This window comes from Grus americana, chromosome 23, assembly GCF_028858705.1.
Source record: "Grus americana isolate bGruAme1 chromosome 23, bGruAme1.mat, whole genome shotgun sequence".
Taxonomy (NCBI): domain Eukaryota; kingdom Metazoa; phylum Chordata; class Aves; order Gruiformes; family Gruidae; genus Grus; species Grus americana.
In genome coordinates, this window is record NC_072874.1 from 4537962 (window position 1) to 4565491 (window position 27530).

The 27530-nt window shown below is 46.1% G+C and overlaps 1 protein-coding gene across 1 annotated transcript in view; it reads right to left on the reverse strand.

Moving 5' to 3' along the window:
* MAN1C1 (mannosidase alpha class 1C member 1) overlaps positions 1-27530 on the reverse strand; it is a 66853-nt gene that overhangs the window by 4829 nt on the left and 34494 nt on the right. The window contains exons 4-10 of the mRNA XM_054802124.1: positions 17395-17510; positions 15128-15208; positions 12866-12960; positions 8388-8511; positions 5781-5874; positions 2098-2213; positions 1734-1953 (exon numbers count right to left, since the gene is read on the reverse strand). Of these exons, the coding sequence (XP_054658099.1) occupies positions 1734-1953; positions 2098-2213; positions 5781-5874; positions 8388-8511; positions 12866-12960; positions 15128-15208; positions 17395-17510 (846 nt within the window). The remainder of the gene's footprint in view (positions 1-1733; positions 1954-2097; positions 2214-5780; positions 5875-8387; positions 8512-12865; positions 12961-15127; positions 15209-17394; positions 17511-27530) is intronic.

Genomic DNA, 27530 nt, shown 5'->3' on the forward strand with positions numbered 1-27530 from the left:
TGTGGTATGTCTGGGTACTATCCAGGTGACGATAAAATATTCTGGTGTATACAACTGACAAAACACAGACTTGGACCAGATTTGACTGTGGAGAGGGCAGGTACAAATCTTTCCCCATGCTGGGCTGGTATTTGCTCCAAGGAATTGCACTGCCCCTGACCCTGACAGCAGAGTTTGTCTGAAGACAAACTCAGAACCCAGATGAGAAAGAACAGAGTGGCAGATCCTGTCCTAAAGCCTCAAAGAGGGAAAAAAACATTCAAAGGAAAATCTAGCCATGCAGCTGACCCTGCCATCACAGAAATATTGATATGCTGCTCCCAGGCAGGGGACTTGTTGCACAATTATCAGTCCACTGGGCTAAGCTGTTTCACCTGCGCTGCAGCAGGGAAGCTGCAAGAAGTGGTACCTGGGACCTGCAATCGCTTCTGCCACCTTTCCTTCTGGTCCACTAGCAGCCTCTTTGAAAAGAAGACATCAGGATGATGGGGAAGGCTTAATCAACGTCACTGGTGTTTTACATATAAAACATTAAGAGTACCTTTTTGAGGCTGCATTTCAGGGAGTCACTTTATTTTCTCTAAATATTTTGCACACCTTCCCTGGGCCCTCCTGTCTGTGTGGGGATCTACTTGCTGAGAGCCAGGGTGACGTGCACAGATATTCACTTTAAAACAGCAAGCTTGCTGAAATGACAGCACTGTAACCAGCGTGGGCAGGCACTGTCCTTTCTACGCTGATGGATATTGCTGAAGGTGAAAATTGGCTCCAGGCACTCACAACCAGAGGGTTATTAGTTCGGGTGGCTTGTTTTAGTTCTGTAAGTGCTGGGGGGAAAAAGATAGTTATTTGCAAACATCATTTCAGGTTAGCTTGAAGTTTATTGGGCAAACATGCTGGACACCGGCTGCCAATATGGGCTTGCTGATGTGGTGAAGGTGTGAAACAATCTTTGGGAACAGTTAGTGCACACAGACCTGTGCTTGACAAGGTCCCGGAAAGCAGACTGCTGCTTCGCTGCCTGCAGTCTCAGAAGAGCTACAGAGACGCCTACAAAGGAAGGAGCGGTGTCCAAAGCAAGCCCATCTTGCTGAAAGCCCTGCAGGCAGAGAACTAACCCACTCTCTCCTTCCTCACCAGTCACTGCTCCCCCCAAAGCACCGACTGATAAGCACTCTGGGTGGTGAAACAAATTTTACTGGACTGGTGAAATAGAAAAGACTTAGCCAGCCTCTGCTTAGACAGCCAGGAGAGGCTGAGTAACTTCAATTCTTTGGTTCCTATCAGCAGCTGCAGGACTCCAACACTCTCCTGCTGGGCTTCTCAGCTGCTCTGCTCCAAATGGTGGGACACCCTGCAATTAATCCCTGTTGATCTCCCCTTCTTGTCTGCAAAGGGATGTGAAAGGACAGACTCAAACTATAGTCTTGTTGGGAGAAGGCTAGCTCTGCGACTGGGAGGCAGGACTAGGATTCAGCTCTGGGTTCATTTCCCAGCTCTGCCACAGGAGCTCACATCTGCCTGTCCCTCTGCTCCAGCTGTCCGCTATGTAAAACATATTGCCTTCTCTTCTAGATATCCCAGAAAAGACAAATAAATGAAAATCATACGCAGGGATGCAGATGCTGCTGAAGCACAAAATACCCTACTGCAAACCTCTGCCACACAAAAGCTAAGTCTCCTGTGGCTGTAGGCTGCCCCTTACTAATTTTCTAGGCAGCCCACAGGCTCACCTGAGCGTGCATAAGACTCGTGACATGTGTTTGTTATTTCTGCAGCAAGATCCACGTAATGTTGCTTCCTCTCTTCTCCAGCGTGTTCAGCTCCAAGTGCTATCATGCCCCCCGAGAAGCAAGCCAAGTGGCCCATTTTGTGATCCAAGATGCCACCCCTCCATTCAGCAATGTAGGTCAATCCTCCAGCAGACTTTTTGACCAAATGCTTTTCTATTGCCTAAAGGGATGAAAATCAGGATTTCAGGATACTTAGTGGCCAAGGTGAAGAGCGAATCCCAAGGAAACCCAAACATTTTTGCCTGAAACGTTCTGATGAACAATGTCCCCCACAAAAAATACAGAGCAGCAACCGGCTCCTTACCTCTAGCGCATCGTCATACATCTTTTTAGCTTCAGAGTCTTTCTTGTCTGACATCAGCCAAGATTTGATGAGATATTCATAAAAGCTGTCCCCAAGCCCCCCAATGGAGACATGGTCTGTAGTGGGAAAGCCAGAAAAGACCTTCAGGTTCATGATATACAATGAGCAGTTGCTTTATAAAGAGCAAACAACCATGTCCTATTTAATGCCCTTGTTCTCTCCTTCCTCTTTCCAGTTTCCTGGGGAGAGCTTGCAGCATTTCTTTTTCAAAAAGGAAGAAAGGTGGAAAGTGCAATCAGAAGAAAAATGCTCTGTCATTTTACGAAGCATTAGTATCCCGTACCAAAACTATTCAGAGGTCTTATTTTGCAACAGTTATTTATACTGCAACTTGAAGATGCTTCCTTTTTATGAAGCAATCACCATAAATCCCAGCCTCATAAACCTAAAGCAATGGCAGGTATCGATAGATCTCTACCTAGACGAAGCCACTGGGTGCTACCTCCCTGCCGCAGGAAAGGGAGAACGCATGTTGGGTCACACAGAGCTGCCAGGAAGGGGCTGCTGTAGGGACCTCTCGATTGTGCCGTTTGTATTCCTGGCTCATGGTGGGACTCTGTGCCCTGCGGAAGGCTGGGGTTGTTGGCGTATTAAAATGATAAAGTCAGGTACAAGGACATGCACTGAATATTTTCTTCTGCAGAAATCGGATTTCCAAGGCTATCTGTTCAGAGTACACAATGCTATGACCTTACTGGAGAGGAGGATGCTAAAGAATTGTGCTGTGAAATGGGCATGACAGCTGCAGGTTTCTGCCTGGGGGGAACCGCTGGATGGATTTATATCTTTAAACTATACCACAGGGGGAAAAGCAGCATTCATTCTTTCAAGCAGCCAAGTACTCCTCTTTTTGGAGAAGCAAGACAAATTACCCACCGTGGACTGAACCATCCCTGTTAATTAACAGTGTCCACCTCCGTATCTGCACGCATCCTCATTTTAAACGTAAGCAGATGCAGCAGGGTTTTTGGAGTTAGCTGTTCAGATTTTTGTTTTCCCTTTCACTGTACATATATAAAGTCCTGAGGCTTATTCTAAATGCTAAATCCTACCAAGAGAAGAGATCAACAGCCATGCATTTTCCTGACCTGAAGAGCAAATATCCCCAATACAGTGCGTCCAATGATCCATGGAATAATCCGTAGCAAAACAATGAGATTAGACGCATGAATTCAGGGAAAAAAAAAAAAAAAAAAAAAGGACAGACTATTTGCAAACGCCGGCTGCACAGCCTGTCTTTAAAGAGAAGCTCTGTGATCCTAAGTGTGTCATTCATAAAATCACCAAAGCAGGAGCTCTGGTACATAATTGCTTTCCATATGGCATCAGCTTTGCCAGCATTTGCCTCCTAGGCACTTTGCATAAACAAATCTCTTATTTCAGCAGGGGACCGTGCTTTAATTTTCTAAAGGTAACAAATGCACTCAGAAGAGGTACAACACTGCCTCTTCATTTAGAAGATCTGCTCATTCAGCCAGGTCAAAGATACACCTTTTAAGAAAATCAAAGCAATTCCAAGAGAAATAGCTTCCCGCAAAGAGCTTTAATAACAAGAGAGAAAATGAGAGCCTGGCACCTACAGGGAACATCTCTGTGGCAGACTGCAGCTGCCTCCCTACTTTGGTCCTAATCTATTTCTCACCAGCAGTATTGGAGATGCAGAAGAGGCTGATCAGGCTTTTCCCTCACTGGAATACGGATTCAGACCACATAGGGCATATTATGAGCAACTGCCACAAACAGATTGTGCCATGAGTTGCTCTCATGACGTGAAAGTCTAGGAGAGAGGTTATCTCTAGTCCTTTTGCATAAATCAGCCTACCCCAGAACAAGTAATCACAGGATACTTTTAATAAGCTCCAAGAACCAGCAACAGGCCCCTCTATACGTCAGCAAGGGGTGGGAGCAGGTCAGTACAATGAAGTAAAATTTGCAGACATAAATAGAATTAAATTAGTGGCAGAGGAGATGAATATTGAGTATCAAGCTGGGTATTTTAACCATCTGAATTAAGAGCACAAGCTCTTCAGTTTCCCAAAGATTCTGTAATGATCAGTTATGATGACAGGCACTTCTCCTCCTCTCAGCACCAATGAATAGGCAGAATTAAGGCTTGTGCCTGGGAAAACGTGCAGTGTGGCTGCCAGGTGGGAATAACCTAAAGAAAACGGCACCTCCAGGGTGCGGTAGGGGATGGGAGATCAGCTTTTCAACTGGAACATACCGCAACAACTCTGCAGAGACCAATGCAGAGGGTAAGCTGAACTGTTTACAAAGGGATTGGATAACTTTGAAGATCAATTAATGGGACAAACACAGAAGCCTATTTTCTTTCCTCATGGCACCAAAGGACAGCTCTGGTTTAATGGGACAACTGCAACCATCCAAGATGCTTCGCTTGGACACCTTTCAAGCCAAGCCCTGTCCATTACCATGAGAGGTGCTGATGTGGCAGTTAAAGGTCAGGGATTGCTCACAGCCAGGGCGCTCTCACTGTCTCAGATGATGGCAGCCACGCAACTGCCTCTCAGTTACAATCAGAGCTATTAATACAGTAGTTAGAAAGGTCTGGAGCAATCTAGCAGAGCAAACAGTGCAATGAGACATGGGGAGGCCAGGTAATGCAATGACTCAAAGAAAACTGCTTAGACAATATAAATGTAATCCACCGACAGGTTAAAACCAGCTTCTGCAAAAAGAGACTTTTCTTTCCTTTGAAACACGAAATCCAGCAACTCTGTCTTGCCAAAACAAGCAAATCCTTAACAGAGCGGAAAGTTGAGGTCAGAGATGTGGGGCACAGCAGCAGCAGTAGTCTCTCATGTTCCTAGCAGAGGGCAAGCTTCTGCCCTTTGGTGGCAAAAAAAGAGGGGTACAGTCTCTTTGGGTAAGGAAGGGGCTGTGTGCGTAAAGCAGGGAAGTAAATAATCTTTCCCTGGGTACACTGCTTCTAATATTTCCTTGCTCTTTTCAAGCCCTTTCCTGGTTATTGGTCCTCTTTTATATCAGACCAGTATCTACTTAATGCCCATGTCTTCAGTGCTGGGTTCTCAACAAGAGAAAAGAACAAGTACTTGTCTCGCCCTTCTTGCACAAAATTGCTCTACGCAGAGATTCCATGAGACAGGTACACAAATGCACACAAGAGAACGCATCCCTAGGTCCTATGGGGATCTGAGACTGTAAGCCCTCTGCCTCTCCAGGTGGCTCCTTACTTGCTGCAGAACACTCAGGAAGTAAATCTCACGGCACTTCTGCTCACAGCCTTCGTGTGCAACTCCCAAGGAGGCCTGTGGGCTATGTGATGACTGCGGGATGAGGTCTCAAAGAGATGTGCTGATTTCTAATATCTGTGTGATGAACCATGTACCATTATTCTCCCCTGCACAAGAGAGGCCCTAATTCTCTCTGGAGGTGAGACACTCAGCTGGAAACAAGGCTGATGGTATAAGTGTACAATTACTATATTGCATCTTACAAATCGGGTTGCATTATCTAATCACATGTATAACAGGCTGACAAGACATTTCCTTGGCTTGCTGCTCTGACAGTTGTTATTGCTTCCTAAAGAGTAACAGACTGAAATGCTCCAGGCAGGACTCCGAACGCAGAGTGATACCTACGCTGCACCCAGTTCCCTGTCACCGGGCTGAGAAAGTTGGGATAAAGGCCCTGTGGCTTCTCAACTCTGTTCAGGACTTTGCGGATGTTCATCACCTAGGAGAGATGACAGACAAGAACTATGTTATTTCTCTGCTGAAAAAGCCGATGGTTTTGCAGCGTCACCGAGAACTCTGTAATTCATCAGTGCTGATCCCTGGCTGAACAAGCACAGCAGCCTGTAACGCTGTGAATCATCGTGCAAGCAGAACCCAACGACATGGCTCTCCAGTGAGAGGGCTGTTATGGAGAAACTTTTCTGCTGGACTCCTCAGCACAATCTTTATCCAGCTCTGTGGGATTTTAGAAGTGATTCTAAAAAGCCTGCAAGGCCCCTGTTCAGCAAGCAGTGGAAGCAGTTTGCTAACAGCGGTCCAGAAGCAATCCTGAGGATTTGGGATCTGGGTGGAAATGTTACGAGATGCTGAGGGTGATTTTTTCCATGATCCAAAGGGAAAGGAGTGGCAGGGATGAGTGACTCACACAGTACTTAAATTCATCATGTGGTCACTTAACATGATGAATTGGGGCCTTTAATTTCAACAACAGACAGCTCCTTTAATATGCTAGAACAGCTGTACTTATTCTCTAAAACCTCCCTTGGTTTCACCCCCATTAAATCCAATAGGCCTTTCCCATAAGGGACAAAGTTAAATGGTATGCAGCATAAATATTCTATTATAACCTACAGAGCAGCTAATACACTCTAAACCTTTTATAAAATTAGACAATTTGTACGCCAAAAGCTGGCTACAGACTTAAGTCGGTGCTTCCAAGTAAGTCGTCAGGCTGCATAATATTTACTGAAGTTTAGTAGCATGGCATATTAATGACATGTTTGAATAAAAGACACAGATGGACTTTATTCTTGCTAAAATCACACAAGTCCCAAGCTGCAAGTTAATGAGTTGATCTGTTCCTCTGAAGTAATTTCCCACAGGATGGGCTGTCTGAGTCCACATCATCCTACATTTTTTCTCTCAGAGGGTGTTAGGATGACTGCGATACATTTTCTGTGGCACACACCCGGCACGCTCAGCTCAGGACAGTCCATTAGAAGGGTTCTGCCCTTATCCCTCCACAAGCTTAGGAGGCAAAGAGGAAAACATGTTAGGCTGGGGACAGAGGCTTGGCCCTGGCTAAAAATGCCACAGTTTGATCCTGGAATATGGATGCAATTCTAGTTTTTAACGGTGCATCTCCTTGCCCTTGTGTTTTTAGTGCTCGTCTTTCTTCCCCCTCCTTTGTTTCCTTCTCACGCATTTTCTTTCCATACCACCATTCCCTTTACTGGTCTTTTCTTAGCTCACTCCTTCCTCTGAGCAATCTGTCCTTATCACTGTCCTCAGGAATCTCTAGCTTGTCTCCTTTATTTCAAATCACCAGTCTGTCTTTATCTTCCCTACAGAGTTTCCTGGGTTTCTAGTTTTCCTTCACCCTCTGCTTTTCTCTCCTGCTCACCCCTCTGCAACATTCCTCTTGCTCACCCCACCCTCATTGCTTTCCCATCACTCCATCCTATTCTCCATTTTGCTCTCCTAGCTTCTTCCTGCTCTATCTTCCTGTCTTTTCTTCAAATTCTCTTCTTGTTTCACAACTGACAGACCTGCACTGGAAATATCCTGGAAAAGTACCACTTTGAGCTTTTTATTGGCAATCCTAGAACCACCGGCTGTTTTCACCCCACTGTGGAACTCTGGACGGGCCCCATTTCCTTTGGGCTCATGAGGGCAGTTTGGCTTCTAACTAGAACAATTTGTCTCCCTCAAAGCTAGTTCCTCAGGGACATGCAGCGAAAGCTAATGACTTGCTGGAATCCAACAGCATATTTATTAAGTTGCTCTCACATGCACTACAAGATCACTTGTGGAAAAAAAAGCTCAAGGTAATGTATAATATTAATAGATTTTCAGTTACAAGTTACACAAAAGGAATTCAATATGTCAACTGTCAGGCCCTTCCTACACAACAAACCTCAGCAGAAATCTTGCTGGCTAGAGCATAACATTTAGTGCCTGTTCAGAGTAAAAAGGTTTGCAAGTACAAGGCGCTACTATTAGGATATCAGAATTAACAATTATCTTTGCAGTCTGCATCCAACAGATGGTTTAATTTTGGCTGTGTCCTTGTCTGAGTAAGTTTTTGCTACAACTTCACACGACTGAGACATTGGGAAAAACATCCCCATCTCCCCAAGCGATGGAGAGGCAGGTGAAGGGGCTACAGAAAATGTAAATGGCCAAAAAAACCACAGGGGGCAGCTGCCTTCCAAGGCTTATTGGGGTGACGGGATCTCCAACGGGAGCTCGCTGTGACATTTTTTCAGTGAGCTGGCGTGTAGGATGCTCTGAGGCTTGGTGACCTCTGCAGCCTGCAAGGCACAGGTTTCTGAACCCGTGTCCCACTCTGGAAGGTTTCTTCTCTGTTGAGTTGTACTGGTATTGAGGAGAAGGAACACTTTGCTGGCATGTTGTCTGCTGCAGGCAGACCACAGTGCTGCTCTGGTCCAGCACAGACCCCAGGAGTATGAAGAGACCAACTCACTAAAGACTAAGTTGGGAAGTACTTGCCTTTTCTGCAAACACCGGGTTGCCAGAGAGCTCCGAGAGGTGCAGGAATTCCAAGTGCAAGGTACCAAATTCTGCTAAGATGCTGCTTCCAGCAGATGCCCAACCCCAACTCCAACTCATGCCACTGCAAGGAGAGAAATGGGACCCTTCATTTCCAGGAAAACACAGCCAAAGCCTGAGGTCCCCCCACTGCCCCAGTGCAGATCCTGCCTTTGCTACGTGCATGCAGCACACGCCAGATCTCAACAGGGGCCACGTAAAGGACATACCTAGATTTTTAGGACTCTCGCATGGAACAGTTCTAGTGGGATGGAGCAGTAGTTTTACAGAGGATCGTTTAGGATAGGGCAAACACACAGATTGCACACACTGGGGGGGAAACTGCATTTTTTCTGGGAGAGTAATCCCTCCCCATCAGATCAGCTTAAAGCAAACTTTGGAAGAACGCTGACAACGTGCCCTACACAAGACACTTTGGGATAAAATGGGTCTCTAAGTAGCCTGGGCTGAACTCTTGCATCTCAAATGTCCCACAAGTCCAACAAAGCTGCTATATGTTACAGAGAATCTAGACTGTCCCTAAGCATCTTGTTTTAACAAGATCTCACCTTCGTTATGTGTACATGACACTGACGTTCCCAGCGTACACTTGCTTGCAGGGGGATAAAGCATACGGCAACATCAATGCTAGGGAAAAGATGCCATCGGGCAAACCTGACTGTAATGAAAAGCCAGGGGAATCTTAACATCTGCACAGGACAATTCTGACTCTGAAAACACCCCACTGGTACTTATCTCATGTGCCTTGCAACAACAGGAGGGCCAGCATGAAACCACAGAAGGTGGCAAACACTGTCTGAAGAAGCCAGTTATACAAAGTGCCTCCGCCCCTACTTTTGACATACCGGGATCCCTTCTCAGTTTCTGTTTGTCTCCTCTCACCCTGCCAAATCCATGCAAAGAGAGAAATCAGCACTGAAACATAGCAAGGAGTTGATTCTGGGGATGAGGAGGGAATCACTTCTCCCTTAAATCTGAAAGAAAACTACCCAAAGGACACGGGAGGGCAGAGGCTCTTCCAAGCACTGACAGCCTCACCCTTGGATTTGCTTTTACATTTGACCACTTCCTTCTTGTATCCCACTGTTAGAGATCACAGCTCCGCGCCTCTCTGAAACCTACACAGACATGAAAATGTCCTGTACCCTTAAGCCTTGGTCTCAAACCAGCCTCTGCAGGTGCTGGCCCAGAGAAGCTGGGCTGAGCCACCTCAGAAGTGATGCGGCTTTGATTTTCACGTCTCTGCGAGCGCTGTTTATGGTTGATACTGGTGAGGTAAGAGGTTTCCAGTGATGGGAGGGTGGGGGTAACACTAGATGGCGCCTGAAAGCTTGGCTATTAGAGGAAAAGGGTTTCTGTTGTTTACAGGAGGCTAAAACTAATGATCTTTCTGAGGGTGGGGAGGAAAAAAAAAAAGTTTTCCCTCCATCTGATATACGGAAACCCATTTCAGGTCCAGAGCTGTTTGTTTCGCCTCCAGACAAAAAGAGCCATTAGATAAGCAATATGTTCACGCTGTTTCAAATTGCTCAGTCACTGCCAAACGTCAGCCTTCCCTGCAAACTGTCAGGAGGCTGTATATCACCAGCTTTTCATTTGAAAACACTCTGTGGAGCTAAAATGGGTACCCCAATAACATCTAGTGTTTCTGGCAGAAATCTCCCTGTGCAGGCAGAAAGGTCCTCCAGCCTGACCAGGTTAATGTTGGTATTAATATCGTATTGGACATATCTGCTGAACTTGGCAGCAGCTGGCCCTGGGACGGGTCTGCTGAACAATCCCACGGTGTTCTCATATCTATAAAGAGTCAATTGCTTTTTCTTTATTTACTGCACCGAAGGGACGTTGTAACAAATACGATCTCACAAACAGAAACTGCTTTCTGAGCTAGTTCAAATGAGGAGTGCTTGGAAGCAGCCAAACGGGGCCGTGTTTGTTGTGACAGCGACTTATGTGGGGTCACAGTGGCTGACACAACCCTCTCCTGGGAACTTTCATCCCAAACACGCAGCCAGGCACTGCCTGCAACGACCATGCTGCCTGGAATCCAAGCCCTGGGTTACAAATCACAGTAAAACTCAAGGAGAGGTGGTATGGAGGAAACAGAGTATGTCTGCAATGTGTCCCTGGGTTAAAGAGCAGCCTGAAATGACCCCCTGCAGGAAAACATTCTCTTCAGCATTACAGACTGGACAAACTGGGTCTTCACAGCTACCTTGTTTTATAACATCTCAGAGAAAACCACTGTTTAGAGGACCTTGGTCTTCAACACAAAAGAAAATGCCCAGAGCTCTCTTTATCCCCCAGATAAGTGGGTCTTCCTTAAACACTCCACAAGCATGGACTGGAAATGGCTGTATCATCTTCCCTCACAGAGATCCAAAGCAGCAAAACAGTGCCAAGTCAAGAGAGTGGCCAGGAGAGGATGATGACAAAAAATCTGGAGGTTTAGGGGAGATGTGAAGGAGAGCAGGGGCCAGGGACCTGGAACAGGAGGCATCGGGAGAGAAATCGCAGTGCAACACACAGGCAGAGAGCACAGAGCAGCAGCTTGAGAAGACAATGTACTCCAGGACCTGGCAGACAACGTGGCAGTTGGACCAGCAGGATGGAAAACAAGCCTGTGTGAGAGATGATACAGTGCCTGTGTGAAAACAGGCAGCCAGAGGGAAGCACATCAGCAGAGCGCGACACAAGAGGAAAAGGTGGCGTGAGGTGATAGGACGAGATAAAGCCAAGTTGGCTACGGGAAGAGCTGGGGGTTGAGTGTCTTTGTACTTGGGTCCTCAAAATGTATACACAGAATTGACTCAATGCCAGCTTTTGTTTGTTTCGAATTTCTGAATGTCATTCTTAACCCACCCCCCCAAAGCTACCACCACCAAAAGCCTACACACGCTGCAAGACTCTCTGCCTTTTGAGACCGTGAGGCCACTCTGGAATCAGCACATCCTTGCAAAAGTAGAACTGGAGAGAGAATTCCTTCTTGCAAAAAATCTTCTGGGCTTTGGTTTGGCCCTGACGCTTGGGTCAATGTGCTCTCACAGCATCACCTCACTGTCCTCTGCTTCCTTTGGCTGTTCATCATATTCCTGCAGTAGTCAGACTACAGATTTAGCTCACTTCATCCTTGCTCCTAAATCAATTGATACTCTGAGCCCTCACAGCAGTTTCATGGCCCTGAAGCCAAAGCTCAAGCCAGTAATACGGGTTCTGGATTGTGGGCTCAGTGTTATTTAGATTTTCTTTGCTCTTGGTCAAGGTCATCAGCAAAACATTTTGGGAATGTCTGGGCAGACAGAGTCTGTTTCAATTGTCTTCACAAAGGGCAGGGGAGGGTTTGGCATTTCTGTGAAAGGTTAGTCTATGCCGAGTCTTTATCAGCCACAGAGGAAGCAGAATGTCTCTTCTGTAAAAAGAGACAATTAAAGTCCTGGTGGTGGCTCAAATTTTCACTGGGATCACATGCAGATAAGACAACTGAAGGGTGACAGTGATATTTGAGCAATGGATCAGCACGAGCCAAACATTTGGAAGTCTTGCACTTCACAGAGATGTGAGCCAAACAGGAGATTTGGGCTAAGAGATGAATAACGATTTTCATGGCTGCTGCTCTGAGTTTTGCAAGAGGTGAGGATGAAAGACTGTTGTTAACCCACATTTCCTGCTGCCTCTGTTTCAGCCGACACGCAGCTTTTACCCTGGGGGATTTGTTTGTAGGCATCAAAATGAGCCAACGAGCCCTTACTGGCACGGAACACCGTCTACTAGCAAGAATCAGAGGCTGGGAGTCCAGCCTCCAGGTTTGCCTCTGCTTGCTGAGAGACCTTCAGCAAGATGTTTAACCCAGCTGCCTCCTCCAGCATGAGACCACCACCTACCTGCCATGAAACGTTGTGGCTCTAAGGGAAGGATACACACCTGGCTGAGTGCTGTTGGTAGGGAGAAAACTAGAGGATCTGTATACTCCCCCCTTTCTAGCAGCAAAACTGTCAGCCAGTCCCATCCAGTTCCTTTCCCAATTTTTCCAAACATGGAGCCTGGATAAATTCACATGCATCTAGTTGGGCACACTGCAAAAAATACAGAGAGCACCGCATGCTACGTGCAGACTACAAATAACCTTTCAAAGAAAATGAGAGTGAGGAAAATGCTATTGCAGCAGGGAGCCCTGCCAAGAGGTAGAGGAAGAAACTGCGGATAGCCCAAAATTAATAAAACACAGCTGGGTTTAACTTGAGTCACCTGCGATCTCTGCCAAGGCACCTCTTGGTTTTGAGTTGGCAAAACAAATGACCTCGAAGAATCTGCACTAGAGGGGGGCACCTCTGAGGAACTGCTGCTGTTCCTGCTTGAGTCCTGGTCTTTTACAAACATTCAGTAATAAAATGACATGCTTGTAAGGACGTGTGTCTTGCCTGCCCAGATTTATGACGCCACGTGGGATACCAGTGGGGGTGTTAAAAGCTGGCAAAAGTTTCTCTCCAAGTTCCAGAGCTTTACTCTTGAACACCTGTTAAAAGAAGAAGAGAGGATAAATATTTGATGGGCTGCTTGTGAATACTAGTCACGCTGGATTCTTTCAAATCTCCTTTTTCAAACACACCATTATATAAAACTAAAAGTGCTGCACTATAAGAATCTACCGTTTCAGGTATGCTGCTGCCCTAGTTCCACTGCACGATAGATCTGAACCAAAAGTCACGCTGAACTTTGGAATCTATTTGAATGTCCTCTGAAAATCTACACTAAACCAGTCCCAAGTCCCCTGCAAACCCTGGATGAGAGCAGCCAGAGCTGCAGAGCTCACAACACCCCGAATACCTCAGCAGCAAATTTCAGTGATCTGAACTGATCCAAAGAATACTCTTTGGGGACAATTTTTTCCCAGGGTGGCAGAGGACATAAGGAGGTGAAATGACTGAATTAAAATCAAAAGAAATCTTTCTAGGGTGAAGCATTAGATTTACAACATGGGTTTGTCTAGCCTGTGTCATCTCCTGTTGAAAAAAACCATGATTTCCAACAATCTTTTACTTTACTGTTCCAGAAAGGATTCATGGTTTCATGGCTAAGCCGCTCCTTTTCCATTTTTAATGCCTGAGTTTTGGGCTTTCAAATCAAATTATAGCTTACGGTGTCTTGCAGCACAAAGCCACCATACACAATTATTTTGGGACAAACTGATACAAGCACTAATCTTTGCTCCAGAGATTAATTCTGATCAAGAGAAGCCTGTAAGTGACTTAGGAGATAAAGCACAAGCCTTTTACCACTAGCCCCCCTATACCAGCCCGAGCTGTCATAGTAGTTCTCAAAAAGCAGGAATTTATTGCTCTAAAAATACAGCACTAAGGAAACCTGAGCTCTCCTGTGGGCTTGCAGACCTTTGATAAACTCCCAAGGAGGTAGGGGTTTGGTTCAGAAGGGAAAGCAAGAGACAGGGACTTGATTTTTGCCTTTCAGCCTGGTGACACTGACTGGGTATATGACAGGCATTGCCCTGGCTGCTGAGCATCGCTGCTGACTGCACTTCAAGAGGTCACTGCTGGAGTTTTATGGTTTAATGTGGTTTCTTTTTGCTCTGTTGAGCTGAAGCCTGTTGAAGTTGTGACTGAGACAGGCCCTGAGTCAGGGCACTAAGTCTTTGAGAGTTTTCCCTGGAGGGAAATCACAGAGAAGTCATTCCTGGAACTTATTTAAAATGCAACTAAAGTAACAGAGCTGCTCCTGTGACTCCATGGATCAATGGTGCCACTATGCAGTGATGAGCCATCCCATCCTATTATGGTGGACAGCACCCAGCCACGGTCAGTGTATGGCATGAGAGCTAAGCTCTCATTTAAGAGCCAGTCTTCTAGTTCCTTCACTCACAAAACTCCCCCTCAAATCAGTTTCTGCTCGCCTAAGGCTTCCAGGGCAAAGGAATAATCTCTTCATCTCTCTACAACCAGCTGTAAAATTCCAGTCCGGTCACATTATAAAACAGATTACGGCATTAAGCCCTGACCTCTCCCGGGCTGGAGAGAAAGAAGGAAAGGGGAAGCGAGAGCCTCCTGCTTCAGCCAGGACTGACCGGCTGCTCCACCACGCTACAGGAGGGCTGTGACACCTAGCTACTAGGCAAGGGGACATTTTCTGGAGCTGTATCGCTTTGTCACATGAGTTGGCAGGATACAGGTACCCTGCCCTGACAGTTTGCCACCTGCCTTCTCCGTATCCCAGGGCACTTTATCTTAGAAACTACCGCTACAGAGAGACTGCCCAGGTAGAGTTTGGAGCAGTTGGCACTAATCAGCTGCCCTCCTTAGTCCGAGGCAGAATCTGGAATGATGTTTCATGAAATATTGCCTATGTTTAGAATACAAAAGAACAAGTACAAAGACAAAGATCACTGCAAATGGCATTTCACTGGGGAGCAATGTGTCCAACCGAAAACATGTCTTGCTAGAATTGCCCACAGGAGAAAAGATCTTTGCAAATGAGCCATGCACGGTGTGTGCAAGGTAATTATGCGAGACTTAATTAAAAGAACATTAGTGGCATTTCGATATTCATAAAAATGATAGGTTTAGCCTGTTGTTATGGAAGGATTATCTGATGCTCAGAGAAAAGCTGCTGGAGAACCCTTTCAGTTCATTATTGGAGACTGTGAGACATGCAGAGCTGCTGAAACAAACCTCTTCTCCAGTTAAGTAGTATGCGGCCAACAGTCCTCCAATATAGCGGATGTTCACCTCAAACAAGGATGCTTCTCCGTTCTGAAAATACATAATGATATACTTGACTGCAAAGTCTGCATGCACAAATGGCAGCTAAGCAGAACAGATTGTAGACAGATACTTCAGTCTCTCAGTCCTCACCCACAGAGTAACACAGTTTTTTGTCTGAGATCTCCCTGCACTTTATTTGCTCTACAGTGACAGGTGGAGCCTGAAGGGAAGAGAAACACCAAAACTGCCCATTTATCACCAGCTGACAATATGTAAATCAGTTAGGGCAGATGTATTGGCCATCCATCCAACCTTGTCTTGGGTTATGCCTTGCAAAAAGCTGAGTTAGTTTAGGGGAAAAATTTGCCCCTTGAAATGTTTCACTTGAAGAGAAAATTGTACAGCCACATGGAAAAATTACTTTCTCCATTTTTCGTGTGAAGAGGGCACTGCATTAGATAGATGTAATGCACTTCCTGCGCTAGGTAGATATTTTCTGTCATTCAAAGCCTCGCCCCAGTCTTCAGGCTCAGAGAGGACCACAGCCTATGGGGCGCCGGTCAAGGGCATGCTTACGGAGAGACAAACCGCGTCATGTCCACGTGCCCCACCACAACAGACAGCAGACACAGACGGATATGGTTCACTGAATCGCTCAAGAACCCACTCACCTGGAACAAGTTTTGCACTAGCTACTCAGCTGATGATCAGCAAATGTCAAAACGATTGCATTCAAAATATGCCTTTAAAAAATACATGCTCCTGGCTGCTGAATCTCCGCGATAAATGATTCCTACCCTCACGCAAGTGCAGAAAGCCAAAACCCAGAAAGATCTTCCACCAACACAGCACTTTCAGTGAGGAGGGCAAAGCAAAGGGGCACTTGAACCTCTGCACTAGCCTGCCCTTTCCAAATACCTGCAGGTTACAAATCAGAGCAAATGCTGTCTTGAGATGATGACTGAAATTGCATGAGACAGATCATGGCACCCAGTTTCAAACAGAGCTCGTGGGCCTTGGAGTCCCTGCCTCACTTTTCTGGACTATTAGAGTTTCTTGTACAGAGCCAATTTTTAATTAATTTCCCTCCTTCTCTCCCTCTGCTGTGCTTTCTGACTCCACCGATCAATCCATAGCATTCATTCTTGTCTTTGCAGATCAATCTATTCTGCAGGCCAAGATTAAAAGCTTTTATGAAATCCAGATAAATTATCTCCCAGTTGATTTTGTCCCTTGTTTATCGATTCAGTAACGCACTGAGAGCATTCACCAAATTTATCAGATGTGGTCTTCCTTTTATGAATATATGAATGCCAGTCGTGCCCTCCAAAATGACGCTCTTCTATAAAGGCAGCTGCATGCATTGTTCCCATGGGGAGAACCATTTTTCACAACAGACAACTAGGCTGGCATTAAAAAAACGAAAGTTTGAACTGCACTCTGGTTTTAACATTCACCGTATGCCACTGATGTGATCCCATCAGCTCTCCCACAAGAAACACAAGTGACGGCTTGGAGACCAATAGTCAGAGCCCTGGCCACAAAGTGAGATAAAGGACAGCATCCTTCATTCGACAGCACTGCAAGGCATGTGTTGCGCCCAGAGTCCCAGCAAGTCTGACGCTAGCTCTAAGAAGTGGCCAGGAAAGCTTCAGGGGCCATTTTTAGACACCCTTCCTTCCAAATCTAGGCTCACTATGTGCTCCCACTTTGCTACCAAGGTGCCACGCTCCCACTGCACAAGTCCCAGCAATGACATACCAACAAAAGGCCCAGGCAAGGAGATCAGTGTTTTCAATCTTAATCTGTAGCACGTAAAAAGAAAAACTGTCTTATCACAGGCAGACATTTAACTGAGATGAAACAGAACTTGTTCTTTGATGAACAAAACTTTCTTGGAGTATCTAATAATTACAGCTGTGTTTATAACCCAGCCCAAAAGACAAAAAACCATCAAACACTGAATCTCATTTTCAGCCAGACACTGTGAGTCTGATCTGGTGGCCCCTGGCTGGAACCCTGTGCCACGTATAGGCAGAAGATGGGGTGAATCATCACAGTAATCCCTTTGGCTTTAAAAAAAAATTAAAAAAAAGATCAAGTTGAGTGGTTTCTTCCCCCAGAGACTTCATAGTTCCCTTCCTCAAATGACTCTTAGAGAAGACTGTGATCGGAACTGGCCAAACATGCAGCGTTTCTGTGACACAGACAGGCATTCCCAGCAACTGACTCACCACATTCAAGTCGAAGCTCTTCTCCACCCACTTCTTTGCTTCTTGGAATTCCTCCTCGAGTTCCATGATGTACAGAGTATCTAAGGCGTCTACTACTGTAGCTCCTCGAAGGCCTCCTGCATTGCAAACAGAACAGCGTGATGAAGCTCCCATTCATGCGGTTTTCTTTAGCTTTAAATCAATCTGCAGGAGCTGGGACAGGCAGCAGCTTCCAGTCCCAATTCTGGGGATGTCTGGATGGGATCCAGACTGGCCATGGTCTACGCTGAGATCTTCTAACAGGACTAGTGAGCTCTGCTACCCAAAATGGGTTGCTTCAGAGAGGCCCGATTTTCGAAGGCTTGACACTTCTGAAAGAATACCCCCCAGGAGCAGCTCAAGGTCCCCACTTTAAGCCACCAGTCATGACTGCAAGCCTTGGCCTTGTTTTCCAGTTCTTGTCTTAGCCAAAGCGGTTAGGCAATTCCACCACTAATCTTTGTTCAGCTATAAACCTAAATTCAGCCTCTTTTAACTCAGTTACAAGCATAGCCCTCTTCTAAGTGAGAAAATTGTATTTTTCTTGTGCAAGAGCATCTAAGACAGGACTTTGATCGTTCTGTCCTGGTGCAGTGTTTGTTCCTGGGACACAAAGTACTTTTGCACCATGCCACGACCCTGGGTTTCCCACTTACCAGCATATATACAAAACACAGAGACCAGATATTAATCTCAATGAATCTTGAGCAAAGAGTGGGTGACTTTGGGGACAGCTCCCTTCCTTTGGCTAGCTGAGCGGTCCCTTGAGCATGCTTACCATTCTCCAGCAGATGACAACGTTCTCCTACAGGAGAACTTCCAGTGAGAGAGAACGATGCGGCACACTACACCAAGAAAACTATACAAGATGTGTAGACAGACAATCTTGTAGCAGTGAGATTAAGTGTAACTAGAGATGTTAAGGACCCTGGGTTTGGAACATCTCAGTGCTGGAGTTTTATTTCTGTTAGGGTTGCCTAAAAGTATTCCTAACATGGAAAAGCAAAGGGTAGGAAGCACATCGTGACTCAACCCCTTTGTGCTTAAATTACAAAGGCCATCACTTTCCTGGGTAACTCAGCAAACACAAATCCTCACGTGGAGGATTCCAGCTTTGAATCATCATCAGTCATCCCTCTGCAGCTGTAACACACCAGGGACACAGGCGTGAAGCTGCCCCTATTGCCGTCAGCAAGCCGCATGTGCAGCCCCCCCAAAAACCCACCAGCCGCGTTCCTACCACCCCCTGACAGTCAGACCTCTCGGAGTCTCCAGTAGCAGTGATGCTTGGATGAGGTTCAGGTTTCACTTCTGCAGGAGAAACTGCTTGTACTGGCTCTGTCCCTATCATCTCCCTTTCCACAGTAACCACAAAGGCTCACACACACGACTTATGCCCAGGGGTTTTCCCGAGGCGTATTTCTATTTGGCTCAGGTCAGTTCCTTCTGCTCACTAACAGACTTTACAATACTATTCCAAATTTCCCCAGCTTTCCCAGGCTTTTATTGCACGCTCAGATTGGCTTGGCACTTTTGTAATACCTTCAGTGTTACTTCAATTCTAGTTCTGCTTAAGAGGGGAAAACCCAGCTGCATGCACTGTCGAGGAACTACTGCAGAGGGGAGGCAAAGGTGAGTCATGTGTCACGAACCTTAAAACTTTGGTCTTTTCTTTCTTCTTCAGGAAAAAAGTGACCGTGTCTGATGTACATCATACCCTGTCCCCAGAGGAGAAGTGCTCAGATCCACCAGTTTCATGCGGGGCTCATTTATGCTTTCAGCATTCCTCTCCCGTAAGAAAGGCATCCTGCCTTATTTTGTTGATGTTACAAGATTGCAGTTTTGACACTTTTCAGCCAGTCAGCACATCATTGCTTTAATAAAAACCCAACCAAGACTTTACTGCTCAACTACAGATTGCTGGCTTTCGGATGCTGTCTGCATCAAAAACAGGAGCTGTGGAAAAGAGATGAAGGCAGTAGAGACAGCCTCTAGAAATCCATTTATTCCTGCAGGCTTGCAAAATGATCATCTAACTGGGGCCATCTCCGAGAGTGCGATAGATGGAGTCAAACAGCCACTAGATCAACTGGTGGGTTCTAAAAAAACAACTGAGCTGATGTTTGTATGGCATGTTTTCCAAAAGCAGTGACCATGAAAAACAACATCATCGCAGTCAGAGTTGCTTTTATCAACCTTAATGATTCTTCAATATTAATGATTATGTGATTTTTATACACTTTCCTATTAGCAAGGAGAGACACACCAGCTCAGAGCAACACAGATGCAGGCAAAACATTTTTAAAAGAGAAGGAAGGGCAATGCTGCCTGAGGCACAGCCCATTACTGTGATATTCTGAGAGTAACACTAACAGGCTCGATTTAATTTGATGATATAATCCACAAAGCCTTGCATAATCTGCAGAGAGACAATGAGAAAAGTTGGATTTGCTCAAACTAAACAGAGACAAAGAGACAATAAAGTTACAATTTTCTGGGATGATTAATTGAAGTGAAAAATGTTGCTTGAATTGACAGAGCCTTTTATGTTTTTAGCAAGCAAGGCCTTTAAATACATGAACTGCATCGGGGATTAGGAACATGCTTGGATCTTCGCTGAAGCACAGCTCGGAGTTGCTTAGCTTTCCTTCCCTATATTTGACAAAGTGGAGAGCAAACCTTGCTTCCCCACTGGTTTGTCTTTGTGTCATTTTAAACATTTGTTTTAAATATTCCCCTAAACACTCTGTATCTGAAGAACCGCAGGCTGTGTGTTTTGTACAAGGGTCTTGTCGATGTTTCCTTTCTTCTGCACCAGCTTTGAAGCAATTGCAAAATGCATGGCTGACTTTTTTCCTCCAGCTAACAAAGTCTATCGCAAGACCAAGAGCTACCGTGTCAGTGTCTCGTGAGAATGATAAAAAAGAACCTCCTTCCCCTCCACAAGCATGCAGAGAGCAAACTAGGCATCAAGACTTCATCGCTGTGTCTCTGCCACGTGCCAGCACGGAGGGGACATCTAAGAAGGACCCTGACACCACTGTGCGCATTGGCATGTTACTTCTTCGCTACAGGAGCATCTTCATTCCTTCCTGCTCAGACCATGACAGAGCTCGTGACGTAATGTCCAATGGCTCTGATTATACTCAGCTGTCAAAAGATGGTGCTATACATATCCTAGCATGTTTATTGCAATGTATATGCACCCATTTATAAAGGTGCTGATATTTGCTCGACATGCTGCTTATTTTGAGAGATGTTAAAAATAATCACCTTTCCAGTTCTACACATTATAACGTGAAGGATATAATCAAAGGGGAAGCAGCTTCAAAAGGAAAAGGAATCAAAACCCACTCTGTCACTTTTGACTCTTGCTGACACTCCCCTCTCCAAATTACTGGTTTCAGCCTCATTGTACTCTCTCTGGGGGAGTTTTAAAGTAGAAACCAAGAAACCCTCAAAAGAAACCTTTCTGAAAGTACCCAGAAACGGTAGCAATGACTTCAAAGCAGGACTCCATGTCTGAGATTCTACCTGTCTCCACAAATCTAAGGCCCTGGGTGCTATGAAAAGCTGCCCCTGATCCTGCTGCAAAACTGCCTTGGAGCGGAGATACACCTCGCTCGGGAGAGGCAAGGTCACTTCACTGATGGCCAAAAGGGAAGGTGTGCCCATTGCACACAGCTCTGGGATCCACACCAGCTCCTACACTGCCCAGAGGGAGTTCATGACCATTCTGAATGGGGAAGAGGAACCCTCCGCTGGGACTGGTGGGAAGAACTGGGACCTCAGGCAGAATGCAGGGATGCTTGTCCAGGGGCGTTTCTAACTGAAGGACTTCATGGCAGCTCTCGTGATAGCAAGTGGCAGGGTCTCTGCCTGGAGTTTCATCTGTGAGAGAACAGCAGCACACCAGAAGCAGCAGCTCGTGGTAGCAATACAAAGGTTCATCTCTTCTTGAGCTGAAGGAGGGCCTGTACCACTCCGTCCCAAGCCACAAGTGTATTTGCTCTTTTGTGCATGAGAAGAATGGAGACATCCATGTAGGCAACAAGGCTGCTCTGTTCCTACTTCCACCCACCCAAACGAACGAGCATCCACCCGCTCGCTTGTGAACACTGCCACAGAAATCACTAACAAACGTTACATTAATTAACATAATGCTTGTGAAAGGTGCTGAATGGAGCACTCCACGGAGAGGAGATGGCATTGTACGCACACCATACCCCCATGGCCTCAGTGGGAATGTGTTTTAATGCCAGCCTGGAGGAACAAGACCATTCAAGCAATACAGTCTCAGAAGGGCCTTCATGGGCATTAAGAGCAGTACTATCTCTAAAAACTGCAGATAAAGCCCGTAGCAGCTCGTTCTAGTCTGCGGTAGATAATCTGAATAGAAGGGCTCATCCGCTTCTCCTATGCCTGACTCGTCCCTGCTGCCTGCTAGCTTAGGGGTTCGTTAAAGCCACTTGCAGCAAGAGTTTATACGACAAAGCACAATTCCAAAGGCTCATTAGGAGGTTCAACCTGTGTACACTGGGCCAGGGGGGGAACGCTTTGGCAGATACATGCCAATCTCAACAACCAAAGGAACTAACAGGTACAAAAGCCTGCCAGGCTACCCGGGGAGCCGCCAGCCCTCTCTGAACCCGCTGCAGAGCACAGGGCAGAAGAAAAGAGCTGCCAGCGCAGCCTGGGGCTCCTCCAACCCCAACACAAAGATCTGTATCAACCAGGAGCTCACAGACTACAGCCAAGAAGCGACAGATGTGCGGTCCCGATCACAAGGGGAACAAGGATTGTGAAGGGTGAAAAGCTCCAAGTCAGGCGCAGGGGGGACCGACAAGTAGCACGTGTCCCACAGCCCTGCTCTCCTCCAGTGTCCCAGCTAAGCCAGTGTGGGGAGGAGAAAAGGGAACAGCTTCCTTCTCAATGTATAGTTTAAGGGGAGGCCATGAGGGCTGATCAAAGGTGGAGAATGTCTACCTACCACCTGCCAAACATGTAAGGGCTAATTAAGGCTTGAAAAGCATTGCAAAGTACCAAGCAGGAACTAAGTATAACTGTGGTAACGACCAGAACTGCTCCTGCATCTGTGAACTTCCTTTTAGCTACCCATTATCTGCAAATCAAGCCCACCAATTTAGGCAGAAGTAGGCCAATCAAACACACCAGCATCAGGTACGCAACAGAAACTGCACGTTTGATCATTAGCAGAGCAATATGAGTTTACATCTGACTTGCTGAAGCTTTCATGAGCCACTGAATCCACATGTGAAATTCAACTGATGTGAACACTTTGCATCTGCCCACGTTTACAACCCAGGCTTGCCTGGGAACAAGGGACGGCCACAGGTTGTATCGGGCTCTGACATTGATCCAGGCATTGCTCGCACAGCACAGCTGGGCTCCCCCCCATTGGAAAGGGCCCAGAGAACAGGATTACATTTTTTAGGAAGTAAGATGATCTACTGAGCAAAGGACAAAGTCTTCACACCAAAGAATTGTCTTTTATCAGGAGACCATGACATTATCCTGGGTTTAGCTCTCCTTCAGTCTCTCTCTGTGGGAGCTACACAGAACAGAAGATGGTCACATCAGAGAAAGCCACAACTTTTTACACAGCTTCTTACAGCCAAGGTCAAAACCTTCAGCTTGAAAGAACCTCTGCCTCCACCCTCTGCACCCTGCAGGCAGACAACAGCAAGCTGAAACGCACAGCACTGGGTAGATTTCTCTTAACAGCCACTACATGACTGAGGAGCGAGCAGGGACTGAAGGAAAGGACAAAAATTAGGAAAGGAAAGGGCAGAGGGACAGAACCAGACTATGAAGAAAGAAAAATGAAAAACAAAGAGACTGCAGAGCACTTGCAAGAGCATCCAGGATATTTTCAATGCGTTCCCTTGGCACCAGAAAATAGATTGTGGTTTTTGCCGTGCTCAGAAAATGGTTTGTCTTCCCCTGCTCTGTCAGTTCAAACTGCTAAAGTGTTGCCTGTAACTGAGGAAATCTATCAGTCTTCTGGGCCGTGGAGCCTGAGCCTCATGCCATCTTTTCAGCCTATCCAGCTGCCGTCGAAACAAAGCCCCATCACACTCCTTCCAGTGGGAATGGGGCCTGGGGTCTGTCAGCTGCTCTAATAAGGTGTCAGTGACTCACCGACAAGAGAAGAGACAATAGTTAGGCAACAGAGTGACTCACTGGTAACAAAGCACGATTCATTTACCTTCATCCCACCTCAGAGGGTTTATATTAAATGGATGCTGAGAAGGGACAGCCGGTACAGCAGCTTGCATTTCAGGACCTCTTTCCAGAATCTCATAAAACACCCTCGCATGCTCGCACAGGTGAACCGAGCCCTCGCTCTTCCTTCTGGCTTTTCCAGCACCATCCCCACCAAATCCAACCAGCTCTCCTACCTGATGGACATCACTTTCCAGTTACACTTTCAGGGATCAAAAAGTGCTGCTTTGTCAAAATCAGTTTTGTGTTGGTTTTTTTGGAGGGGTTACTTTTTTTTTTTGTGTGTTGGAAGTTACTCAGGCTCTAGGAAGCAATTCTGGCCAAAATTAAATACCTCCTTGGGACGAGGGATTTACAGGCTGGAGATCTACCTATTCAAGTTCTTTTTACTACCAGTCTGAGCGCACAGACCCACACCTGCTTGTCCCAATGGCTGAACAAGTGGCCTAACCCCAGGACATATTCAGCCTCCATAGCTCAGCAAATGTTTGATTTTCTAGACAAAGTGGAGCAGCTGTGATGGGAGGGACAGAGAGTTGCCTTCCCTCACTCTCCTCTTCCCAAAATAGCCAACTTGGAGTATCACAGGCCAGATATGAGACTTGAAGGGCTCCCAGCTGCAAGCCTGTCCCTTGAGAGTCTTTAGAAAAGCTGTAAAAGTGATGCTTCAGCAAATGAGGAGCTAAGAGCGGGGTCTTTAATGGCCCTTTTCCTCAGGAAGGAGAAATGCCTTTTACTAATGGCTTCGCTTGACTCCCACAGCCACTCTGTGCCTGGGGAGCCACTGAGCATGATGGCTTGCAGGTGTGGGATCTAAAGTGCGGCTGCCCTACTGCAAAGCCAAAATGGCACATGCATCACATGCAACGAGGCAGTCTCCCTGTCCCAACTCTCACCAGCTTTGCTATCTAAGTGCAAGGAACAAAGATGAACTTAGCATGTGCTTAGATGCACTGCTTCTGTAATGCTAGAAATGGTGCAAGGATTCCCAAGCAGCAGGAGACGGAAGTATCTTCACCAGCTTTTCAACACTATCTCCCTGATGTCAGAGTTTAGCTTGAACAAAATTCTTTGTGCCATATCACCTGCATTTAGAGGGCCACGTACCCCTGCTGTCGCTACTACACTGCTGTTATGAATTGTCTGCCCCAGAGATGGATGGAAGCCCAAACTAACCTCACCAACAGTGCCTAAGCACTAGAGCAAGCAAAGAGGTTAAGGAATATCGTCTCTAATGTCACGGAGGCAAGACCCAGGGGGCCTGGTCCTGCCATTTGGCAAACAATCCTTTTCTCAGTGACCAGAAACCAAATCCTTCATTTTCAACAAAGCCATTTAGAAAATCTGTGCAGTAATGCATTGTGCCAATGCTTAGAATGAACAGCACAAGTCATTAGGAAGCTATCATACTTAATCTTGCATATAGCAGGACTGTTTAAATGCTACAGAACAGAGAGTTTCAAATAGCTTTTTGCTAACTTTAATAACCAAGTTTACAATTGAAAGGCAAGAGCGAAAGGGGGAGGAATTTAGATCAGCGCAATGTAAACCTAGATCAAAAATGAAAGGTCTTGACTCCCACTGTTCTTATGTCAAATCATATTTGTCAAAACAAAAATTAGTGCTGAAATCTTGTTTGGAATAAAAATTAGGATGCAGTTTCTGTGAAACATGATGAACTTGTTAACTGTTGAGGCACAAAAGACTCCAGTTGTTACTGGTTATTTATCTTTACCTCTTGGGGTGCAGGCGACGCAGGGCAAAACAAGAACTGAAAACACTGAGATCCCTTCTTCTGGTTACGCTGGTACCGAAGGCTTCAAAAGATTGAACTGGCTTTGATTAAAATCAGTGCCTTGTTAAAACAGGAGTTTGAAAAGCGACCATCTCCGAGTGCTGCTTTTCTTGCTCTTTTTGGTTCTTTTTCTCATTGATAGTGCTTGGAGACCAGACTGAACTTTTGACATTTATCCAGAGATTTGTGCGAGAAGCCTGGGAGCTGGCTGAGACCACGTCACCAGACAGCTTCTGGGTGGTGGCACACTGTCGAATTCTGAGGGAAAACTACACAGAGACTTTTTATACAGCTCAGGATTATCTTGGCAACAAAGTAAACTGTGAAAATCACTGCGCAGTGTCTTGAAAAATCTGCTTTGCAGCAAAGATTTGCCAGTCCTCTCTGCAGAGCGCTCTGGGTCAGGCAGAACAAGTGGTTGGGAGCCTGGAACTCCTAAGATAAGATCTGGGTTTAGTCCAGAGCTCCCTGCCGGTTCTGGGCCTTAGTTTCTTCTACCAGCAAAAAAGCAGGAGGCATTTTCCTCCAAGTTTAAAAAGAAAGTTTAAATAAAGATAACGTGCTGGTTACAGGAATAAAAAGATTTAAAAATCAATATTCATGGAAAGTGCTGCAGCACGCTGAGCAAAGTTTTAGCCTGTTCTGCTCAGTACCAGTTACAGCAGGACAAGAAACAAGAGTCAACAGACAGCAAGGCACAGGCTGCCCCTCCGACCCACGCTAACAGCCCCCCGTACCGGCTGGTTCCCCAGCCAGCTGCTGTCCTGCCGTCCCTGTTGATCACATTAGTTTATCCACCATCATCTGACCTGGTGTTTCTGTCTCTCTTCATCCTAAGCACCGTGCACTAACTGTTCACCTTCCCATTGCTGGCCATGCAAAAACACTCCCACCAGTTTATTTTTTTTAACTTTTCCTTTCATAATTGTCCTCTAGCAAACCTTGCACGAGGTACCTGTACTGGAAGATACCATCCAGTTCCAGAAGATATTCTCAAGTAGAAAGACAATCTGCTCACATTACAAGTAGGATCAAGCCAGTTGTCAGTGATGTCTAGGACAGGGCTGGTACTATTTGTTCAGCTGACATACGTTAAACAGAAAATCCAACTGAGACTAGCAAACAGGTTACAGGCTTTTCAGGAAGAAAGAAAATTTCTCAGTTAAGTCTTCACAATTGTCTCATTACAATCCTTCAGCTGCCTGTGAATGGTACCCACGTATTGCAGCTGAAGCCTGTAGAGCCAACACCACCAGACCTGAGTTACGGCCTTGCCACCGTGTCTTATTTATTGAGGTTTTTGTCTGCGAACCTGATGGCTGTAACACAGAGTAACTTCATTCCCTTTATTTAAGGTAAACTAAACAAATTACATCTGAGCAACAAGGTAGCAGTAGAGAGAGATAAAGGGGACAAAAAAGTAGCCCAAGAATTAGAAAAGATCTATTTCTTTTCTTATCAGCACATTCTCCTGCAGACTGAAAAAAAAAAAAGTCCATTAGCTTTTGAGCAACCTCATTTTTCTTTGCTTTCCAAATAAACCCCTGCACCTACACTTCAGGGACTTCATCAGAAAACACTTCATATCCAAGGTTATTTTCCCTGTCTTATTAATCTTCCTCACTCTCCAGATACTGGTCAAAAGGTCACATCCCAAACCCTCTCCACCCCACGCATGCTCCCCTGGCATACGGAGCAGGGGGTGACTACGCAGAAGAGCAGAACCCACCTTACAGAGCCCTTGGCCTCCCCTTGGCCTCCCCGACTCACAGGCAGCTCCATCCTCTGCTCCCCTGCCAACCTCAGCTGCAAGCGGCCATCGATGGAGAGTCTTGGAGCAACACGCTGGGCACTGCCATGGCTCCCAGCTCCGCTGACCACACTTGTTCTGGGTGCCTTCAGATTCTGCCTCTCCCTGGCACTTGTCCTGCCCTGCAGCAGGTCAGCACTGCAGCAGGGGCAGCAGACGTGGGGGAGACTGTGCCAAGCCCCCACAAATTCCAACAAACCAGCCTCCATCACCCCAAGACACAAACCACTCTTGAAATCAAGTTTATGTTGACGTGCCACGCCTGAT